The 21,413-nt window shown below is 43.7% G+C and overlaps 2 protein-coding genes across 2 annotated transcripts in view; both read right to left on the reverse strand.

The window, feature by feature from the left end:
* Window positions 1-15,419, reverse strand: part of Itga1 (integrin subunit alpha 1) — a 145,572-nt gene extending 130,153 nt beyond the window's left edge. The window contains exon 1 of the mRNA XM_021208345.2: window positions 14,914-15,419. Coding sequence (XP_021064004.1) covers window positions 14,914-14,974 — 61 coding nt within the window. The 5' untranslated portion in view covers window positions 14,975-15,419. The remainder of the gene's footprint in view (window positions 1-14,913) is intronic.
* Window positions 1,159-14,966, reverse strand: Pelo (pelota mRNA surveillance and ribosome rescue factor). The gene is made up of 3 exons (XM_021208346.2): window positions 14,914-14,966; window positions 2,009-3,132; window positions 1,159-1,762 (listed from the first exon to the last, which is right to left on the reverse strand). The coding sequence occupies exons 2-3, from the start codon at window positions 2,732-2,734 to the stop codon at window positions 1,331-1,333; spliced, it is 1,158 nt and encodes a 385-aa protein (XP_021064005.1). The 5' UTR covers window positions 2,735-3,132; window positions 14,914-14,966; the 3' UTR covers window positions 1,159-1,330.
* Window positions 15,420-21,413: the final 5,994 nt, after the last annotated feature.

Raw genomic sequence — 21,413 nt, forward strand, 5'->3', positions numbered from 1 at the left:
TAGGATTCACCACCAACCAGGTCCTACATTTAAAAACTATAATGGCTTCCTCTTTTTATTCCTATTACGTTATTTAAGAAGATACTTTTAATGTTGCTTTAAAGCTAAATATTAAAATGAAAAGACAACCTGAGTTATTTTTAGGAGGTAGGTATAGATATATCGTGAATGTATCAGTTCCCAGCATCATAGGAAAAATCTAAACAAGCTTATCAAGAATAACTCTTAACCATGTAATATACCTCAAGGAAGCCAATAGACTAATAAAACCTAAAGTATTCACGATAAAGCCATCTGTGATCCAGACTTCAGACAGAATTCCTAATCATGTGCTACACCGAGGCTTGTCAAAGATCAAGCTGCAATTCCTTATTTCCAAGGTTCCCTCTCTCTAAGATCCAAATTATGTAGTTGAAAATACTCTCAACGGTAATTTGCAGAAATTCCTCATCTACAATAAGGAGTACTAGACTACAACTTCATGAATCACTCAACTCCCTGAACATGCTTTCTTCAAACAGTCCAGTAAGAAGGTGAGAGCACAGACTAATGCCACAGGCACCTCGGGAACATGTAACACTGACAAGCCAAGGTGAATAAAACACAGCAAGATATGGTACCATTTCCACGTCAAGAAATGTCCAGTTTCACCATTCATCAGCCACACAGTAAACAAACCACACACTTTCACCTCATCTGTAGAGGCCTGATGAGACTATGGTGAGAATACCAAGGAGATCAAACCTCTACTGTCTAAAAGTAATTTCTCTACAGAAAATAGATTAGAACAACAACAAAAAAAAAGCAACAAGCAGATCTTTAAAATGATGTTTAACAAATCTCTGAAAGAAAGTAACATTTAGACTGGCTTTATTTACTGTTTGGCTACCACTTCAAATAGTGAATGTAATCAAAATCCTGCAAGGGGGGTGCCACCTAGAAAGAGGTGAAAAAAATGGAGCATGAAATGAAATGCGGAAACACCATGTCAAATGGAAATAAATGCCATGAGAGATTAAAGCGTTTTAGGAGGAAAACCAAGAAAAGTTGGTATGTGGAGTTTCATAATCAAACCCCCAAACAGCCTTTTTTTTTCCCCTTAGATACACAAATTGCTGTTTCCGGGTATTAAAAAACAGTAACTCAAACTAGAAAACATAAGCTTGGACATCATTGTGATTTATTTAATTTGAATACATGTCCTGCTAACCAAACCATAAAACAATGTGAACCCAACACACAAGAAACCCCAGCAGGATCAACAAGTGCCACTCTGGCACCTGCCAAGGATGTGGAGAAAAACCAGAGAAGAAACTATTAACTGTTGGTCTTAATCCTCTTCAGAACTTGAATCATCCTCTTGGTCAGAAAGTTCTGGCACTGGGAAGCGGAGAATGGCGGCTACTCCCGTCAGCTGGCCCAGCTGTTCTCCGGACACATGGAGACTAGAGAATATCCTTACGGTGCCTGCGTTCTCCTTCACACTGTCCACCAGCCTGACATACCGGCTCCGGGTGGCCACATCCTGATGCCGGAAGAGCTCATCACTGATGAGCAAAGTGTCGATGGCCAAGGCTTCGTTGGCCCTTTCCACCTGCTTGAGTCCATAGAATGCTCGGTCAGGCTCGTGCTGTAACATTTTGTAGAAGTCATCCAAGGCTTTTACTTCGCCAGCTGCTTTTGTGTCTGAAAGGCGGCTGGCTACCGTAGGGTCGCAGAGGGCCTCTTTCAGGGAGTACTTGTGTCCAGAGGAGGCATGCACCTAGAATCACAATTATAAAAGACAAAGAATCTCTGAAAGTATCCATTTATCAGCCCATGATGACATAAGACAAACACATGAATAAGGCCTAACCTGTTTAAGGACTTGGGCAAAGGTTACCTTTTAAAAATACTAGATACTGCGGAGTTCAGTTCTCTTGACAATCTCATTTATAGTCCCAGCTAAGCCTTCTGCTCCTCCCCATTCTAAAACATTAGGAAACTCTCTTTGGATAAGGCTTTTTACCTGAAGGAATTTGGAGCGGTTTTCCAGGAGCACCTTATTGTCTGTCTTCACAGCTTGCTGAAACATGTAATCGCAGAACTGTTCTCGCACAAATCCAGGGCTGGCCACCAGCACACACTTGACAACCTCGAAGTTTATGTGGCGCTGGATGGCCTGGACCACCTGTTCATAGAACCGCTCCAGGGCCCGGTCATGCTGGGAGCAGTTGCCTTTCCGTTTCCTGGGGATGTTCACCTCCACCTTGGCCCGGGTAAGGGTCATGCTGGGCGTGACTAAGCAGACGTGGGCCAGGCCCTCCTGCATGACCACAGCTGCCACATCAGCACTCCACGCCGGGTCGCAAGCCTGCTCGATGCGTTCCAGAACCACACTGTCCCACTGTTTCTTGGCCAGGGTGAACTGGCGGTTGGGCTCCAGTTCGATGGTGTGGTAAGCCCCCATCTTGACATACTCATTCTCTTGGATATTGGTCCCCTTCACCCGCAGCTGGCAGGCCTGGGAGTCGAAGTCGATGGCCTCCACGCAAAGGGTGAGGGTGGTGCGGACACGGTTGCTCCCCACGCTGCCCGTGGAGGACTCGGTCTGGACCTTGCGGATGGTGGAGGCGCGCAGGCTGTCGCCCACCTGCACTAGATTGTAGGTGTGCCACATGTCCTCGGGCTCCTCGGGGACCAGGGTGACCTGGCCCGCATTGTCCTTCTCGATATCCTTCCTCACGAGCTTCATGACCTCAGCGGGGGCTCAGCTCAGAACAGAGGGCGCTCGGGGCGATGGGGAGGGGGGGATCCCCAGGAGGGGGGGCGGGCCAGGGAAGGGGCGGCGGCGGGTTCAGGCCGGGAAGGTAACACTACCTCTGACTCTTGCAGCTCCGGACAGCGCTTTTCCCCTCCCCACGCTTTTTTCTCAAGTCTCCGCGCGCTGGCCCACGCGCGGCGCGGCAAACCTCACACTCGGCACAAGTCAGCTCCCGGGACTTCCAGTCGCCGGCCCCGCGAAACCGGCTGACGCGGCGATCGCGCAGGCGCAGCCCGCCTCCCGGCGCAAGTCTGTTGTGGGTCCCTACCGGAGAGGCGGGGCCTGTCGGCGGCGCGCGCACGCAGGCGCAGTAAAAGGGAAGGCTCGCCCTAGGTAAACGTCAAAGGAGGCGGTCAAGCGCTCTGAAAAGCTGAGCTTTTCCCACCCGCACATCCCTGTATGCGAGGACGTGCCGAGGACGTGAGTGCAAACATATGCATTTAAGCTGGGTTTGTCATTCTGCACCTTGGGGCGAAGCCAGCTTCAAACCTTATGTAAAAGTGAAAAGCGCCCCTCAAAAGTTCAGACTTGCCCCCCCCCCCCCGAAGTCCAAACTCTGCCTGGCCATGCGCGCTCTTTCCCTACCAGCGCTCAGACCAACGCGCTTGTTGGCTCAGAGCTATCCAGAAGCGGTTTCTAAGAACTAGTCACTTTCAGCCTGGGCTCAGCAACGTGTCCAGCTGTTCTCGGCGCCTGTTACCCTGTTTGCACGATCCAGTTAACCCAGATGTTAAAGGACAGAGCCCAGAGAGAGCCGTGGAATGCGTGGAATGTACCCCTGGTGGACCTCTATGTAGCTTGACCTGATTGATGTCCTGGGAATCCCAGAATCCAAAGTTGGCAGACTCAGCGCTGTAGTCTCTGAGGCGCTCAGTGTGGGAGCTGGACTGCAATAGATTAGCGCTCGATCTTCCCTGCCACTGACTGGCCAAAAGCTGAGGATATGGGAAGTGAAGATAAGCTAATCTAATATGACCATCCCAAGAGAAGAGCCACAGAATTGGTTGTAAAGGAAAAGAAAAAAAGAAAGAAAAAAACAAACAAACAAAAATCCATTCTATTTCTCCCATCCCCTTCGGTACAAAGGCGATGGAAATACAGAGAAGTCTCTTTGTGAAGACCGTGGGGGAGCAAAGAAGTCCTGAACACATAGGCTCATTGAATTTTGTGTAAGGATCTTAAAGCAGAGCTCTTTAGCCTTAATTGATGAGAGGAGGTTAAAGGGAGGATTAATCATGTCAGCCATCTTTCTTAGAGGTTGGTGTGTGTTGGAGGTGGGAGGGGGGTGTCCAAGACTCGAGTATAAGTTTGCATCTTTACTGGCTTTGTATCCTCCCCTTCCCCCATCTGCCCCCTCCCCCTCTCCCCTCCATCTAATTACCATCTTCCTATCACAGAGACTCTAACTCACATTGCTTTGTTCCTCCAAAGCCTTTCACCAAACCAGGCACAGGTCTCACTAAACTAAGAAGGTAGCTTCGTAGGCTCTTAATGAATGAAAGGTTTTCACTGAAGTACTATCAACTTTTGAAAAATTCTCAAGCACTTTCTCACTCTTATAAGGAAACTACTACCCTAATTTGAAAATAAATAGATAAATAAATAAATAAATAAAATGAAGTTAGGAGGAAGTTAACAGATGTGTTCAAAATCATGTAACTGGCATTCAGACCCAGGCCTGATTGACGGCACCCACTACCACCATGAACAATCCGTCCTATATGCATAACCATCTCTGCCAAGGCAAGCTATGTGCTGCTATCCCCTGCTGCTTCCTTTGATTGACAACTTTTGCCAGTTCACCAGAATCAACCTAGAAGGTTTGGAATGCATTGACCCCCTCCCCCACACTGGTTACACCTTAAAGTCATTACATTCTGAAGCACGTAATTTTGTCTCTACCAGACCTAGGTAATCATTCATTTGGATTTTACTTTTAAAAACTGAGTGCATTTATTTCTACATTTGTTATGTGGAAAACTCATAATGACTCTTATTTCATATTTCATGACTTTTTTTTTTAAGTTGTAAGGCAAACATCTTTCTTGGGGGGGAGGGGAATACGGGGTCCCATGTAGCACAAGATGACCTCTAACTGGATATATAGCAAAGGATGACCTTGAACATCTGATCCTCTTGCCTTCATCCCCTAAATGTTGGGATTAGAGGCAGGTACGGCTTCACCCTAAGGCTTTTAAGAGGCTCAAACTTGGGGCTTTGTAAACATCTTTCCTACTGAACTACATCCCTTGCCCTAAGCTACCTCTTAAAATGACATTGTTCTCAGTGATTGAACATGCTACAATATTTCTCAAAGAGCTAGTTTTGTCTGAAACACCTTTCCAGCTAGGAACTTTTTATGCATGTATGTATGTATGTATGTATTTATTATTTATTTATTTATTTGTAACTTGAGCTAGTGTCGTGTGATCAGATGAGCAGATATTCACCTTGTCCTTATGTTACCTTTGGTATATTTCTAAATCAATAAATGACTCTTTTAAGTTACTTGGGATTGTAGTTCCTAATGTAACCCCCCAAGTCCTTGCATTCAAGCCAGAGCACTCTGTTTTCAAATCCTGCACTCTCGTTTGGGGGCACGTCTTATTTCACCAGAATAACCTTTGTTCTGAATGCATCCTAGGAATTTTTATATGGTACCTCAGCTCATCCTGTTATCAGGACTTAATGGTTCACTTTGCCTCATGTGTCTGTCTGGAAGGGCTGAAAACAGCACCTCAGGACAACTTGAACACTTTATCTGGCCTGGTTTGAACTCTGGATGTTTTGTTTCTTGTATCTTCCCATAATCCCTGCAAGGTCCTTTGCCTGCAGTATCATATGTAATTCTAAGCTAGGCAGGGTAAAGTGACAACCACATTAACCTTATAGAAGATTCCTAACACTCTCACTTTGTTATCAAACTGTAGTTCATTTCATTTAGTGATGACCATTAAAACCTATAGTCTTAGACGGTTGTATTTCTATTCTTTTCTCAAATAGCTAAATAAAAAAAACTAATGATGAACTAAAAACCTAATAATAAAAAAGATCATTATTTACTAAATCTATTGCCTGAGATTGTCCTTTGTACTTATTGGCATTTGGAAATAGAAACCTTCCCGGGAATGTTTCTAGTGGTATCTCGTTTGCCTATCACTCTCATTAATCTTTCCAAAAGAAGAGAACCCATCGGTGTTGTTGCCTGCAAACAGCTCGAGTCTGTCATCTCGGGGACACTTCGAGTGGAGAACTGGGCTGGGAGTCCAGTGGTTCTCCCCCTCCATGTGTTTTCACCGTGACTTTTGGCACAGTCCATCTGACACCCACTTTTCTTCTACTTGACAGTTGAGGGAATTGAAGTCAGTCCCACAGATTACAGTTGTAAAACTATGCTGTGTCAACTTAAAGAAACTAATACCTGTGGTATTTGTTTTCAGTTTTGCACACGTTTAAATCTGACCCTTTTTATTACTATTACTATTATTATTATTATTGTTGTTGTTGTTGTTGTTGTTGTTATTATTCTCTGTGTAGTCCTGGCTGTCCTGGAACTCACTCTGTAGACCAGGCTGGCTTCAAACTCAGAAATCCGCCTGCCTCTGCCTCCCCAGTCCTGGGATTAAAGGCGTGGGCCACCACGCCTGGCCCAAATCTGACCCTTTTTAAAAACTCATTCTAATGATTTGGGATTAAATGCTTGTGCATTAAAAAAAAAAAAAGGAATAAATTAGATCCACAAAAGAAAGCTATGTAGGTATTAAGGTCCCTGACATCAAACCTGAGTTCATTCCCCAGGTAGAAGGAAAGAATTGACTACAGTGAATTGTCTTCTAACAGTCATACTCACTTTGTGGCACACTTGAGCACCCAGTCAGACACACACAAAATGAAGAGATGTTAAAAAGTTAAAAAAAATAAAACAGACTTGGTAGTCTTGAGTTGTCTTTCTTAGCTGGGGTCTGTCAATGCTAGGTTCTGGGGTTTTTCCTCTCTTTACGTTCCTTCTCTTCTCACATGGACAGTCTTTATGACATTGTAGCAGGAGCATGCTCTGTGGTAGATCTGCAGAGTCCTGAAAACAAGGCACTCTGAGAAATCTCTCAGCGAATGCCAGACTTGAAGCCAGAAGTCGGAATCCCACAAACTAGGGACACACATTAATTTGAACAGGATCGTATTGGAAATAAGTGGCTTGGGAGAGTTCCTTGGAAGAAAGCAGGTTGTGTGCAATTATTTCCTATAGTGTATTCTTCCTAGCCATACTAGGAAAGGAAATAATTCATGTTTGTGTAACAGCAACAAGGATAATGGGTTCTTGAAATACGGATATTATGTTTGAATATTTGGTACTTAGAGCTCTGTCTTGTTCTTGTTGTTCATCTAGATTGGGGGGGGGGCATTGTTTGTGGTTCTTTCTGGCAAGACTTTACTGTGACCACAATCTGAGTTTGTCATCTTTTCTTAAAGCCTCCCTAGGAGTATATCCCAACATCACTTCTCTGTGTGTCTATTGTGTCTTCCAGACCACAAGTCCCTGAAGGGCTCAGCCTACCTTCTTTATTCCCCAACACAAGTGATATGTACAAGCATGGCACATATGAAAGGCTGAGCCACAATCCTCCTTTAATTTATAGTCTCTAAGTTGACTATCACTGAAATCTTAAACACAAGAAATTAGGTTGCATTTTATACTCTTTTCAAAAACATAGGCAAGACTGCACTTAAGGTAAACATCTATAAACCTATTCAGTTTTAAATATATCTGGGGGTAGACAGGAAAACAGGGATTTTGAACACATATTCCTAACAGAAAGTGTTACAATCTTTTTAAATAATAAATGTCAGTTATGTACATGATTCGAAATGTGATCATTACAGCACATATAAGCAGTGAGTGCTCTTATAATGAACATCTGGGGACGGATACTATTTTTAAAAAGAACGTATGCCAACCTTAAGCTGTACAAAGGCTCCTGGGTGACCTCTACAAGCAAAGTGAAGTGTGTAAAGGGGACAGCTACTTAACCAATTATTGGGTGAAAGGGGGAAAGGCAAAATGGGAAAAACTTTTTCCAAGGAACTTCTCATACTCATTGTCTGCATTTCTTTTTGACTATAAATGTTCATGTGGCAAAGTTAACTGTCTAGCCCCTACCAAACCCCAGCCCACCAGTGCCCCCTATGTGTGTTAGTGTGCACAAGTGCCATCCACGTGTAAGTGTGTGTCTGTCTGTATCTATCGATGCAGTATAGGGAGATTTTGTCAAGAAGAAGTATAATGAAATGTTTAACAAATATTTTAGGAGCTAAAAGTCTAGCTGGTCAAAGCGCAATTAACTTGCATTAAGGCAATGTGAGTACTTGGGAGGTAAAGACAAGAAAGTTGGGGATTCACTCATCCTTAGCTATGTAGTAAGTTTGAGACTAATCTGGTCTATATGAGCTCTTGTACACATATAATGTAATTTATAGCAAAATATAAAAACCACCCCAGTCGTTTGACCTAATGCACTTCAGATGCTCTATTAAAAATCAAGCATTGGCATGTATTTCAGCAGATTTCCAACAATGCCCACAGGTATGTGTTGTTTTACTCCTGGTATTTAAATTATCATAACTTTTCTATTAATCCAGGTGTCATAGCTGTAGAGGACAGACTCTTGGAGAAAGCGGGCTTTGGACTTAACAGTGCACATATTTCTATTTCTCATAAAACATAACTGACAGGAAAAACTAAATAAAAGATAACTAACTTTTTTAAGTTTCCTTTTTAAGTCATGGAAAAGATCAGATTACAAATAGGCTGGTCATACACATCAAGTGCTAATACTCAGGAGCATGCCAGAAAATTCGGTCTGCCACTGCTGGAGATACACAGACAGACAGACAGACAGACAGACAGACAGACAGACAGACACACACACACACACACACACACACACACGCACGCACGCACGCACGCATGCACACACCACAGACTCCTTACATCATTTCGCCTTTCGCTGTGTCCTTCCAAACAAAGCTGTTCCCAGGAAGCTCTGACTAGGGGAAATGTTGAGGCTTAGTGATGACAGAGAGACAATTATCCCTCCAGTCAGATATGGTCTTGGCTTAGAAATCAGCTGAGAAGAGGGGCAGAGGCCATATCTGTGTCCAGAAGGGCTGCCTCCTGGAAATCCTAGGACACAGAGCTCAAGTTTAGTTTTTCTTTTTCTTTTTGGTTTTGGACATTCGTTTTCTTTGAGAGAGAGAGTCTCACGATGCAGCCCTCCCTGTCTGGCTTGGAACTAACTCACTATATAGACTAAGCTGTCCTGGATTTTGTAGAGTCAGCCAGCCTCTGCCTTCAACGTGATAGAATAAAAGGCATGAGTCACATGTCCAACAAGACGCAGTTTGCAAATGTACAAAGATAACTCTGTTGTTGATCGCAATATTCAGATGTATTTCTTTTGCACTTTAATATTTCCCTAATAGGATGCTGCTAACGACCTAGTAAACCACAAACTGGTGGCCTGTGGTGCTCCTATTGTCTAGTGCTACCTAAATTGTTGCAGTTTTCAACTGGTGGATGAGAGGAATAAAAAAGGAAAGATCTACCTGCTCCTAGGTATGGTGGAGGAGAACGTTTATTGTAGATAAAAGGGAGAGCATAGCCATTCACAGAGAAATCTGGGAAGGGTCCAGAGTGAATTTTACCCTGAGCCAGGCCATGTGAGGAGAGCTGCAGAGGCAAGGGGAGAGCCAGGAGATGAGGAGACCAAAGAGGCCAGGAGGGTAAAGGATAGATAAAAAAGGCCAGGGAGCCAAAATGGCTAGATTACATAGGGGAAGGCAGATGGGAGAAGGGCATCCCAGCTCCTGGGTTTAGGGTAGGGAGTGAGGTATGCTAGCCATATCCTGTGACAGACAGAGAACTGAGGCATGCTGGGGGAACTTGGGGCTTAGGTCCACTTTGATATGTTAAATAGACACCTCAGTTAGTCATTTGTCCCCAGTAGGGAGACCCAACATGGAATCATCTATTCAGTCAGATAAAAATATAGGCAAGAATATATTTACAGAATAGGCCAGTCTTTTAAGTAGTTTATGTTTGTCCATAGTTCATTATTTCATAGTTTATTCAATAAAAAGTGCCCATTGTTCTTAAGTACTAAGGATAATTGAAGAAATACACAGTCCTCACAGAGCACACAGCATGCTGGAAGGCAGACAGCTACATATTTCATCAGTGCCTCATATGGTGCGCTGGTTTATAGAATCAAGGGTGCTAGGGACACTCTGGTGTCTGGGGAAGGACAGCTAAACCAACCCATGGACTCACTTGGGAATCACACTTGTGTGGGAGTTACGGATCTATAGCGCCTGGAGTAACTGCTTACGTCAAGGCCCAGAGGCAACTTGAGAAGGTTGACCCAGTAGAGCGGTCTGAAGGAAGTTCAGAAATCTTGAGGAAATGAATATACACATCTCATTTGCATCTCTTGATACTCTGCTCTACTGCAGTTTGAGAATGGATACAATTCTCTAGTCACAGAGAGCCCTGAATAGGCAATCTATTCTGACTGTAGTGCTACGGCAACGATTCCACAATAGCTTTCATCAAAGTTGCATAACAGGAACGTAGACACACTCTTTTGTGTCTGCTGTATCAGAAGAGCAGTTGTAAAGAAGAGTGCTTGGATCCTAACTCTAGGAAAATGCATCCAACAACTTATTTATTCTATTAAAATATTCTATGGGGCGTATGAATATCCAGCCAGTTAGCAATCTCAGTGGGAAGCTTTAGGGGTTGAGGGTAGAGGAAGAAAGGCAGAGGAGGACCCATATCTACATAGGTCAAGAAGTCTGCAGCAATCAGACATGACTCCAGAGCTCAGACATTGTACAGCTAGATGACTACTACATTATTTGCCTTTCTGTGTCCCGGGACGAAACACCTATCAGAGACAACTTAAAGGACGAGTTCGTTTATTTTGGCTCAGAGTTGCAGAGGTATCAGTCCACAGCCAGTAGGTCATGGTAGAACATCAATTCACACCATGGTGGACACGAAGCAGAGGTGGTAGGCAAGATACAATTCCCAAGGACACCTCTCTAGGTATCCTTTATCCACACAGCAAATTCCACCGTCTCTCAATACTGTGTTCAAATTTTAAATCCATCAGTAGATTAAACCACTACATTAGAGCCTGCACAATCTAATCATCTCTTGAAAACGTAGCCCTTAGGGACAGTAGAGAGGTTTTATGTTTTTTAATATTAATCATCAGTATCAGTTTCAAGACCACATAGAACAAAACAACATATATTTGAACAAAACAACACACATACACACACACACACACACACACACACAAATATATATATATATATATATATATATATATATATATATATATATATATATTACTCTTGTTGCCTTACAACTAAACAAATAAACATATCCCAATATCCCAATGCATTCACCACTGTATTTACAGACATTATAATGAGGAAGGCAATCGCTCCATCATAACTCCTGATACATGCTGCCACTGGAGTTCATTTATTCAATTGGACCAATGGCTGTCTCCCCATGCTTAGCCAACTCCTCACTGGCGTTTACTTTGTATAGGAGATACTGGCTGTAGAAAAGAAGGCTCTTAAGATGGCTCATGCTCCTAGGCAAGATTCTACAGAAGAGCAATATACAGCTCAACTGAGGCTGTATGCATGCCCTGTTATTAATCGAATTGATAGAGTTCCCTATCATCTAATTTCACTATATAACTAACAATCAAGGAAATAACGCTGGCTTTATTAACTATATGTGTATCCTTATCGAAGTAATTTAGCCATTTGTGCTTGCATTTTACCCACAAGGTTGAGCAGCAGAGGAAAAGGAGCTTGTACAAATTGTTTCTCGGCAGGAAATTTGAGGTCAGAGGTGCGAATTGAAGTAATTTGTAATTTACTAGCTGTGAGACTGTGGACAAATGGGGGAAAAAAAACTTCATAATTTTTGTTTTTCAATTTTTTTCTTCTTCAAATTATGGACGATGTATAAGCTTTCACCTTTTTAAAATTAGAGATAAAACACTACAAAGTTCTCGGCCCAGAGTCCATCATACAACAAGTTCTGGTATTAATCCGTGCTACTTATAATAATCATCTATGTGGAAGGCTGAATCTACCCATTGGATATTTCCAATGAGAGCAATGGGTGCGTTATAACAGGGGATAGGGAGAAGGTGTATATTCACTCTGTTCCTTTTTGGCTGAACATCAGTACTGATTCAACTGCAGTCTACATGTCCCTAGAGGTAGATACAGCAGCCTTCTTCCAGTAATCAGGTTCCTCAAGGTGTATGAGCAATCATGGCCTCTTCTCCCACTGTGGCTTCATGTGGCTTCCTTAGCCCAAATGCTCTACCTGCTCTACCATTATTGGCTCCCCTAAGGCCTCCTCCAGGCCATCTGTTTACGAAACTACTTTCAGGTGAATCCTCTGTGTATGTCATATATTACACCAGGACGTTGACCTATCTAAAACAATGACAAGGACTTTATTTGAAGGTTAGTTAGGGAGGGACCTTTTTTTTCTTGGCAAATTATTTAATATATGTTGGAAGAAACTAACACAAGGAGTTGTAAATCCTTGGGAAGTTTATTGGAAGGCTGGTGGATTTTAAATGATATATGCACAGCACTGAAAGCTGGAAAGAGTTTGTTCAGAAAGCAAGGGGTAGTGGGAAGGAAGGGTGGGGTTACTTTTGTAGAGGTATCAAACACAGTGGCAAGAAGCACGCCTTTAATCCCATCACCTGGGAGGCAGAGGCAGGCGGATTTCTGAGTTCGAGGCCCGTCTGGTCTACAAAGTGAGTTCCAGGACAACCAGAGCTATACAGAGAAACCCTGTCTCAAACAAAACAAAACAAAACAAAACAAAACAAACAAACAAAAGAGCAAGAGGATTATGAGGAATGTAAGGAAACGATACAGGATGTGACGCCTGTTCTGTTTAAGGGTCATGGTAAGCAGAGTAGCAGTATGGAACCACCAAAGATGCCCTTGCCCTAATCCATGAAAGTTGAGCATATTACCTTACATGAGAAAGCAGACTTGGCAGAGAGAGTTGAATGGGCATTCGGACAGAGGTACCGAATAAATGCAGGGACCCAGGGCAGGTAGACCTGGAGAAGATGTGACCATGAAGTGGGCCAGAGAGGAAGACTGAAAAACTACATGACAAGTTTTGAAAGTAGCCTCAGGAACTGGAAGGAAACGCCCTTGGTGGGGGGGCACATTGGGGGGGGGCACATGATTTTTATCACAGTGCGACTTAAAACCTATAGAACTATAAAACAGTAAATACCTTGTTTTAAGCCAATAAATCAATGGCAACTTATTGCAGCAGCAATAAGAAATGGGTACAGGATCCTGGATTGGGGCAATCTGTTGAGAAATTTGGATTTTTATCTGAGAGGGCAATCACGAACTACTACAGATGATCTACTTCAAATAGATACAAGAAAAATGTCATATTTGGTAGGTGGGTCCGAGGGACAGTTTAAGCCCTGTAGCATCATTCCTAAAGGGATATGTCTGAAAGACTCCAGATTAACTGCTGAGTTAAGGTAAGAGGTTTTCAAGTATGAGCAACTGATAAGGAAAAAGTCAGATGGGACGCTTAATGTCTTGTGGAATGGACATAAATACACTAAATATAAGGAACCTGTCCTCCCTGGGTCAATAATGCTCTAAATATTATACACTAAAAACTTGAGCATGCTTTAGAAATACCTGCCGATCAACCTCTTTTTAACTCTCATCTTGGATTCAGCAAGGCATGTCACACCAAGGTATATGTGAAACTGAGGCTTTCTCATCCCCACCCCTCCTTTTAGATACTATGGAAGTTTCGTTTGCACACTGACTGAATGGTTGGTAAAATGGGGAGAAAAAAAAAAAGATACAGCTTGAGTAATTAGTAAACAATTCAGATTTTGCAAAACATCAAGATACAATCTCTGAAAGTTTGGGTTGGAAGGGAAACACAAGCCAAATTTGCACCAAGGGTCAAAGCAAGAGCTGGTAGGTCAAAACCACTCCTCGGCCTATAATGCTGCTCAGAAGTCACCACTGTTTGGATTCATGGACATTTCCTGAGGAGTGGGAAATGTTTGGATGAAAAGCCGGTAGCTCGTTAACTGCCCACACCACTTTACTATGAAAGAGGAATGGCTTGTTAAAACTTCATTTGTAAGTGAACATAAGAGTCCTCAGTGCTTAGCCATCCATTGCTGGGTTAACTGGCCCTATGTAATATTCAAATGTGAAATTACCTAGTTAGGCAAGCCAACAGTGCAAACAATCAGGCGATTGAATATCATGTCCTGTTAAAGACAGACTCTAACTGAAGAACTAATGAAGTGATAATCTGTGCTTAAACTTTCTACCCTTTCACCTGGACACCAGCTCAGTTTCCCTCCCCAACTGGTAACTACAATAAAGACTGTGAGCCTAGCTACTGTTAGGGAAATCTGAAATGTTCCCACCTTTCTCTCAGTTGAAAAGAACACTGCAGTACCTTTTAAGAAGGTACTGCGCCTTCTTAAAAAACCGAATTTGTATTTGAAAGACAGCACTGTGACATTTGGGTGCTAAACATTCAATTTCAAAATGTTCCGCCTCTTAGGAGCTAACGTAGAAACGTCATATCGGAACAAGAAGTAGATTTGTCTCGCATGCCGGTCTTTCCTTGTTCTTTGGCAGAAAAGGTCCTAAATATTAAACAGGAAGAAAATGCTATCAAGTTCATTTCTGAGCAACCCAAGGGCAGAAACTTTGCACACGAATCAGACGCCCTCCGGTTACTCTCTATCCCTTACAATAATTCAAATGCCTAAAACACAATGCAGAACTTAAAAACAACTTTAATTAGAAATGCCACTTGTACTTGGAAAGGTCTCAGCACCGCCTCCCGCACGCAAACGCTCCCTTCAGTCCTTTGAACTGACGGCTGTACCTGAGGTCCCCTCTGGTTTGCCCCTCTGCTATGTGTGTCACCCCTCACCCGAGCCCCAAGCCCCACCAGAGATGCTCAAGAAAGCAGAGTCGCTCACCGGTGAGAATCCAGATGCAGGCTACAGTGACCTCTAGGCTGGCAGGGCGCCTGGGGACCATTGCTGGAGTGGCTGCTGGAACCAGCGACGTGCTGGTTCGTGGGCAGGAGCTGGCAGGAACAGGCAGAAGCCAGGCGCCGGCGACTCGCGCTCTGGGTCACTCCGTGCGGTCTCCGCGGGTGTCCAGCAGTGGCCCCAGCGGCTGCAGCGCCCGGGAGCGGTGGAGGAGTAATTTCCTGTGTTTTGGTCGAATGCTGTTAAGCCCGCTCCACGCTTCTCAGATCCCAGATGGATTGCCACATCTCCCGCCCCTTTGCGCGCTCAAGTCTCTGAAATCTCACTGGCAGCCACCCAGGCTCTGTCCGAGACATGGACAAATAAAGCCAACTTCGCGGGACCGTGTTTAGGCTAAAGTCCACGGGCAGCAGCAAAGCAAACCTTAAAGGGACATCTGCCTTTCACTGAGAGGGAGATCTTGCTTCACGAACCAAATCCCGAAGGTGGTGGGAAGGCGGGGCTGGACATTCAGGAGGGTGTCGCCAGTCTAGTAGCCCCGCCTTCGCACCCCAGGACTTCTCCCGGATCTGGGTAGAAAGGGCACTTTCAAAGTGCCCGGGCTTTTACTCCTTGACGGGAGGTTGCTTTCCTGTGTCCCGCTGCGCAGACTGGATCAGATCCGCAAGGAAGTTAGCCCTCTTATGCCAGCGGACTCAGGAACTTGGCCTTGGAGCCTTCTCGCCTCCAGGCGTCCTGTCCGCCGGCAAGCTTCTCTGAGGGCTTTCCTTTAAGTTACAGAGAGCTTGCCTCTTTTTGAAGACTCCTGATTAAAGGCAGTTAAAGATAAGGGTTTTTGATGGGGGAATCACAGTAAGACAGCCGGGAAAAAGGGAGAAACTAGACGGGGGGTGGGACAAGGACGAGTTTAGGGAAAGGGGATGGGGGTGGGAAGGAAGGCAGTCTCCCTTGAAATGGAATGTGGGCTATTTTGTCTAAGCTAAATTAGGATGGTTGAACGTTGAGAACTTGCTCTAATAGAAGCCAAAGCACTGTTTTAGGTTTTGTTTAGTTTTCTTCTTCTTCTTCTTCTTCTTCTTCTTCTTCTTCTTCTTCTTCTTCTTCTTCTTCTTCTTCTTCTTCTTCTTCTTCTTCTTCTTCTTCCTCCTCCTCCTCCTCCTCCTCCTCTTCTTCTTCTCCTTTTCCTTCTTCTTCGAATGCGAATTAAGTCAGTTCGTGTAACTTCTGTCTAAGAGAGATGGATAGAAGTTCGTTGGCTTCCTGTGCCTGGACACTCACGATCCCTATTAGCTTCAATAAATACACGTCATTTTCAAGTTGCTTAGCACTTTTGAGAATTTCAAAGAAGAGGAAGGAATGGATGAGTGGGGTTTGTGGTTAGAGCCCTTTGTGGAAATCAGTCCAAGTGAGCAAATACTGGGACATCCCTATCCGGAGCAGGACAAAGTAGGAGAAGGGTGCCACCCAAAGGAGGACCCACTGTCTAGACTACAAGGACAGGGAGCATAGGGATGGGGAGTGGGGAGGGCTGGAGAAGCCCACAGGCATCCCTAAGTAAACTGCCCAAATAGAGAAATACAGAAGCCACAAGGGGAAAGGACAAATTGTAAAGAAGTCTAAATGTCAAGAATAGGGTGAGCTAGTCAGGCATGGTGGCATATGCCTGTTATCCCACCACTGGACAACCTGAGGAAGGAGGGCTTCAGATTCAAGAGGCAGCTTGGGCTCCAGAGTGAGACCGTATCTCAAAAACAGACCACACACACACACAAACACACCAAGGAGCAAACAAAACGGTGAGGAGGACTCTGAGGTCGCAGGGTACCTAATGGAATAACCACAACTATTAGTCCATTAGCAAGGAATTTCCTTCCTGTGGCGGTTTGAATAACCTTGACCCACAGGAAGTGGCATTTTTAGGAGGTGTGACCTTGCTGGAATAGGTGTGGCCTTTTTGGAGGAAGTGTGTCAGTGTGTATGTCACTGGTGATGACCTTTGGGGTTTCTTTTTTTTTTTTAAGATTTATTTATTTTATGTATATGAGTACACTGTAGCTGTGCAGGTGGTTGTGAGCCTTCATGTGGTTGTTGGGAATTGAATTTAGGACCTCTGCTTGCTCTGGTCAATCCTACTTGCTCTGGTCAATCCCACTCGCTCTGGTTGGCTCCACTCGCTCAGGCCCAAAGATTTATTTATTATTATACATAAGTACACTATAGCTGTCTTAAGACACACAAGACGAGGGCGTCAGATCTCATTATGGGTGGTTGTAGGGATTTGAACTCAGGACCTTTGGAAGCGCAGTCAGTGCTCTTACCCTCTGAGCCAAGAGGTTTCAAAAATCCAGTTTCCTCTTAGCTCCCTCTGCCTTGTGATTGGGGTAGTTGAAAGTTCTCAGCTACTGCTCCAACATCATTCCTGCCTGCCTGCTGCCATGAACCCTGCCTTTATGGGCAAGAACTCTAACCCACTGAAACTGTAAGCCCCAGTGAACCCATTCTTCTGTAAATCACACTGGTCCAGGTGTTTTATCACAATAGAAATTGATACTACTGGTGCATAGTCTTAAAGACAAACACACACAGGTATTTTACACTGAGGTTTGTGTTGTGCCTCATCTAATACACTGTAAAACCACTAAAGTTCTGGAGTTAGGTTGCATGGATGCGAGTTCTGGAACCACAGCACTGTAGCTGTATGACATGGAAGAATAGCCTAGGTTTTCTTTTCTTTTCTTTTTTCTTTTTAAATGTATTATTATATGTAAGTACCCTGTAGCTGTCTTCAAACACCAGAAGAGGGTGCCAGATCTCATCACAGATGGTTGTGAGCTGCCATGTGGTTGCTGGGATTTGAACTCAGGACCTCTGGGAAAGCAGTCAGTGCTCTTAACCACTGAGCCATCTCTCCCGCCTTAGCCTAGGCTTTTCTAATGATGGAAATAGCTCTGCTCCCTGAAGACTGTGTGAGGACTAACTGAGACAACCTCCAAGCCCTCAGCACCATGATTGGACTGAATTAAATGCTCAGGAGCTACTAAATCTTCTTCTTCCTCAGGGTAGAAGAATTGTCATTAGGTCAACAGCAGAAAGGTAGGCCTTCCCTGTGTGTGATGGACCCTATAGAAAGCAATCACACTGTGATCGCCATCAGGAGGGGGAAAGTGGGGATTCTTACCCCAAACTCTCCATCAACTCCTATTATTTCTTAAATTACCTTTGGCATATTTACTAGAAATGATGGAACTATCCGTTAGACATGCTTACAAAATGGGTATACATTAAGGTACAGAACTGTTATAACACTGGCACAGTTGGCCTTTTAAGTTGGCTAGCTGTCAAAGGGGGAAAACAACAACAACAACAACAAACAAAACCTAAAATAGCAAGTGTCGTGAAGATTTGGGGAGTAGGAGGGCTCCTTGGCAAAGACGAAGCCTAACACCACAGAAGGTGTCTCACCTCGAAGGTGTTGCAAGATTTGCTCCATAGTAAATAATTTAAAGTTTGTTCCACAATGAAAAAAAAAAAATCTAAGAAAAAAATTAAAAGTGTTTTTTTTTTTTAAAGAAAAGTTTATCCTGAGCCTTCAAATACTTCTTTCAGCTTCATGATATTTTTTTTTCTTTAAAATAATTCTCTGAAAAGTCTGTACCTATAAATAATGAGTTCTGGTCACCCTTTACCTCTCCAACTCTGCCGAAACCTTCAACCCAGGTAGCTCCCCTCCCCCCCATGCATGCATATGCTGTATGTGTGACATACTGAGTTTAATTATGGTTGCTGCATGAACTTGGGTGGGGGCAGTTTTTACTGGAGATATGGCAACTTATCAATGGCTATACCACTGGGGAAAAAAATTGTACCACTTCCTCCAGTGCTATTAACTGCCACATTTTACCCTCATCTCACTCCTGGCCCACTCTAAAGATTTAGTGGTAGATAAAATGTCTAGATCTGCTGCTTCTCTTTCTACAATGAGTGAAATTATATTTGTTTAATATATACAAATCTATACATATATACATTCTCTCTCTTTCTCTACAGATATATATATTTGGTTTTCACACTCAGATATCTGTCTGTCTATCTATCTATCTATCTATCTATCTATCTATCTATCTATCTAACTATCTAACTATCTAACTATCTAACTATCTATTTTAGTCAGGGTTTCTTTGCATGGCCCTGGCTGTCCTGGGCCCTGGCTGTCCTGGAAATCGCTCTGTAGACAAGGCTGGCCTTGAACTCACAGATCCACCTGCCTCTGTCTCCCAAGGGCTGGATTAAAGGGATGCACCATCACCACCTGACTAATAACTTTAACTTGTAAATTTTGTTTGTTTTGTTGCAGTGCTAGGGGTGGAACTCAGGGCCTTGTCTTTGCTAGGCTAGTGCTCTAGCACTGAGCTACATCCCTAGCCCCAGAGTCTGTAACACTTTAGACTTTATCACCCCCACCTGTAAGCAATCAGGGAAGTGTCTAGGCAACAGTGCTTGCTAATAGGGAGAACCTACACAGGCTGGTTTTTTTAGGTTCTGCTGAGGACTGTGCTCCAACACTCTTTTCTTCTGAGCTGAAACTGAGCAGCAAGGTTGTTATTCTGCTGTGACTCTGCTGTCCATTAACGTCTTTTCACTTATAACTGGAAACAGAAAATCACTGGCCTGCTCTCAATTCTAACATTGGCACACTTTGTTTTAAGCCTATTAAGTCATGCCGTCTAGATTCATTGATGTAGTTACACCTCGAAAATTCACGATTGTTCCCTCTATGACCAAACCAAGCCCTAGCAATGGAGAGCTCAGACTTCACCACTAGCCAACCATTTGTTTTCTGTTATTGCGTAACATTCTTGCGTGAGTGTTTTTTCACTTAAATAGGTGTTCCTCCCTCTCCATTTCCTGAACGTATCTGTGCCAGAAACCATGTCCAAAGGCATTTGAGCCACTTGTACAAAAGGAAAAAAAAAATCTTTGGCTTTAGAATCCTGATGAGGGTAGTTTAGCTCTTAACACTGGATAAAGCGTCCCTTGACCACTTGGCTGGCTTCACCATGAGTGACACACTATGCCATTGAAGAGAGGCTGTGGCAGGGTGGTACCCTGGCAGGAATACTCCACTCGTGGCACTCTCTGACTCAGAATCAAAAGCAATGGTGGCCAGAAACCGTTGAGCTGCACTGCTGTATCCCTTACTTTGAAATACAAGTCTGGGTTATTTTACTACACTATGCATTTAGGCAGTACTAGAATGGTTTGATCAGCTTGCCTTAGCTATTTCCCCTCTTACCAACTTCTAAAAAGTTAAATAAAGTACATTCAAAAATCATCTATGATATCAAGAAAATAAAGCATCAGTATTCCTTAAGGCAGGTCTGGGCCATTAAATATATCTGCAGGGAAATACCTTTTGTCTCTAAATTTTAAGAAAGTAGGTCAAGGGAAGGGAAGTTTATTTTTTGATCCTGAAAGGACCACTAAATAGTTTGTTTTACAAGTCATAATATGCTGTAATATTCTAAAGTCTATATTGAGACAGTCAACCACTGATGTTTGCCCTCCAGCATTTGACGGCATATAATCCATTCCAACATTCATCAAGTTACTTCAATCCATTTGGAGGCCTCTTCTGACTTAAAGATTCAGAGATGTAGAAGGGTTGGGTTCTACCAAGTAAATTCAGAAGCTACCCAGAAATACATGTGTGGGATAAACGTTCTAATTCTTATCAGACCTGAGAACATAGGATAAGTTAAAAAAACAAAAAAACAAAAAAACAAAAAACAGGAAGAGACGATAAACACAGCAGTCTAGAATGGGGGGAAGTGGGTGGGGAGTTTTACAGGACAAAAAGAGCATAGGACAGTTTAGAGAAGGATGCCACGACCCCCTCATGCCTGCATCTTTCGCACACAGGAATGATGGTGCCAGATTCTGCTGCCAGCTCAAGAAGTAGCCTGGCACCCTTAGGGACACAGTTGCATGGGTCCACGTGTGTTCTCCAGGATGAGCCCGGTGAAAGGCTACCCAGGGCAGCTGTTCCTTAGCAGGAAACCCCTCCAGTAGCTTTCTCCATCTGCATTCTCTCTCTCCTCTCAGATGACTGGATTTTCACAAGATGGAGACATCAGTCGATGAGGTCCTGCCCTCCAGGCACCTGACCTCTTATAGTCTCAGTGAAGAGTGACTCATTATTTCCTTCACACTGATCTGCAGTCGCAGATGCTTTACTCATGTCGCAAACTCATGTGCCTTTCCCGGACACACGTCACAGTGTTCTAATCCTCTGTGCTACTCTTTGCTCTCTCTCTCCCACTGAAGAATGAGCAGTGACTGTGACAGGACCTGGGTGACTTCCCGTCTTGGAATTTCTTCTACTTAACTAATCCATCTATAATTTTCAATTTCATTCCCTTTCAAGTTTTCAGAGCACAGGCCGAATTTGCTCTTTACCAGACTATCATCAGAATTGCCCCCCAGTT

The sequence above is a fragment of the Mus pahari genome, chromosome 11 (genome assembly GCF_900095145.1).
Source record: "Mus pahari chromosome 11, PAHARI_EIJ_v1.1, whole genome shotgun sequence".
In the NCBI taxonomy this organism is placed as follows: domain Eukaryota; kingdom Metazoa; phylum Chordata; class Mammalia; order Rodentia; family Muridae; genus Mus; species Mus pahari.

Bases quoted from the DNA above. Each gene is read 5' to 3' on its own strand.
- Pelo (XM_021208346.2), bottom strand. From the start codon at position 2,734: ATGAAGCTCGTGAGGAAGGATATCGAGAAGGACAATGCGGGCCAGGTC. The intron at 1,763-2,008 runs GTAAAAAGCCTT...TTGTGATTCTAG, and splicing joins ACCGCTCCAAATTCCTTCAG to GTGCATGCCTCCTCTGGACA.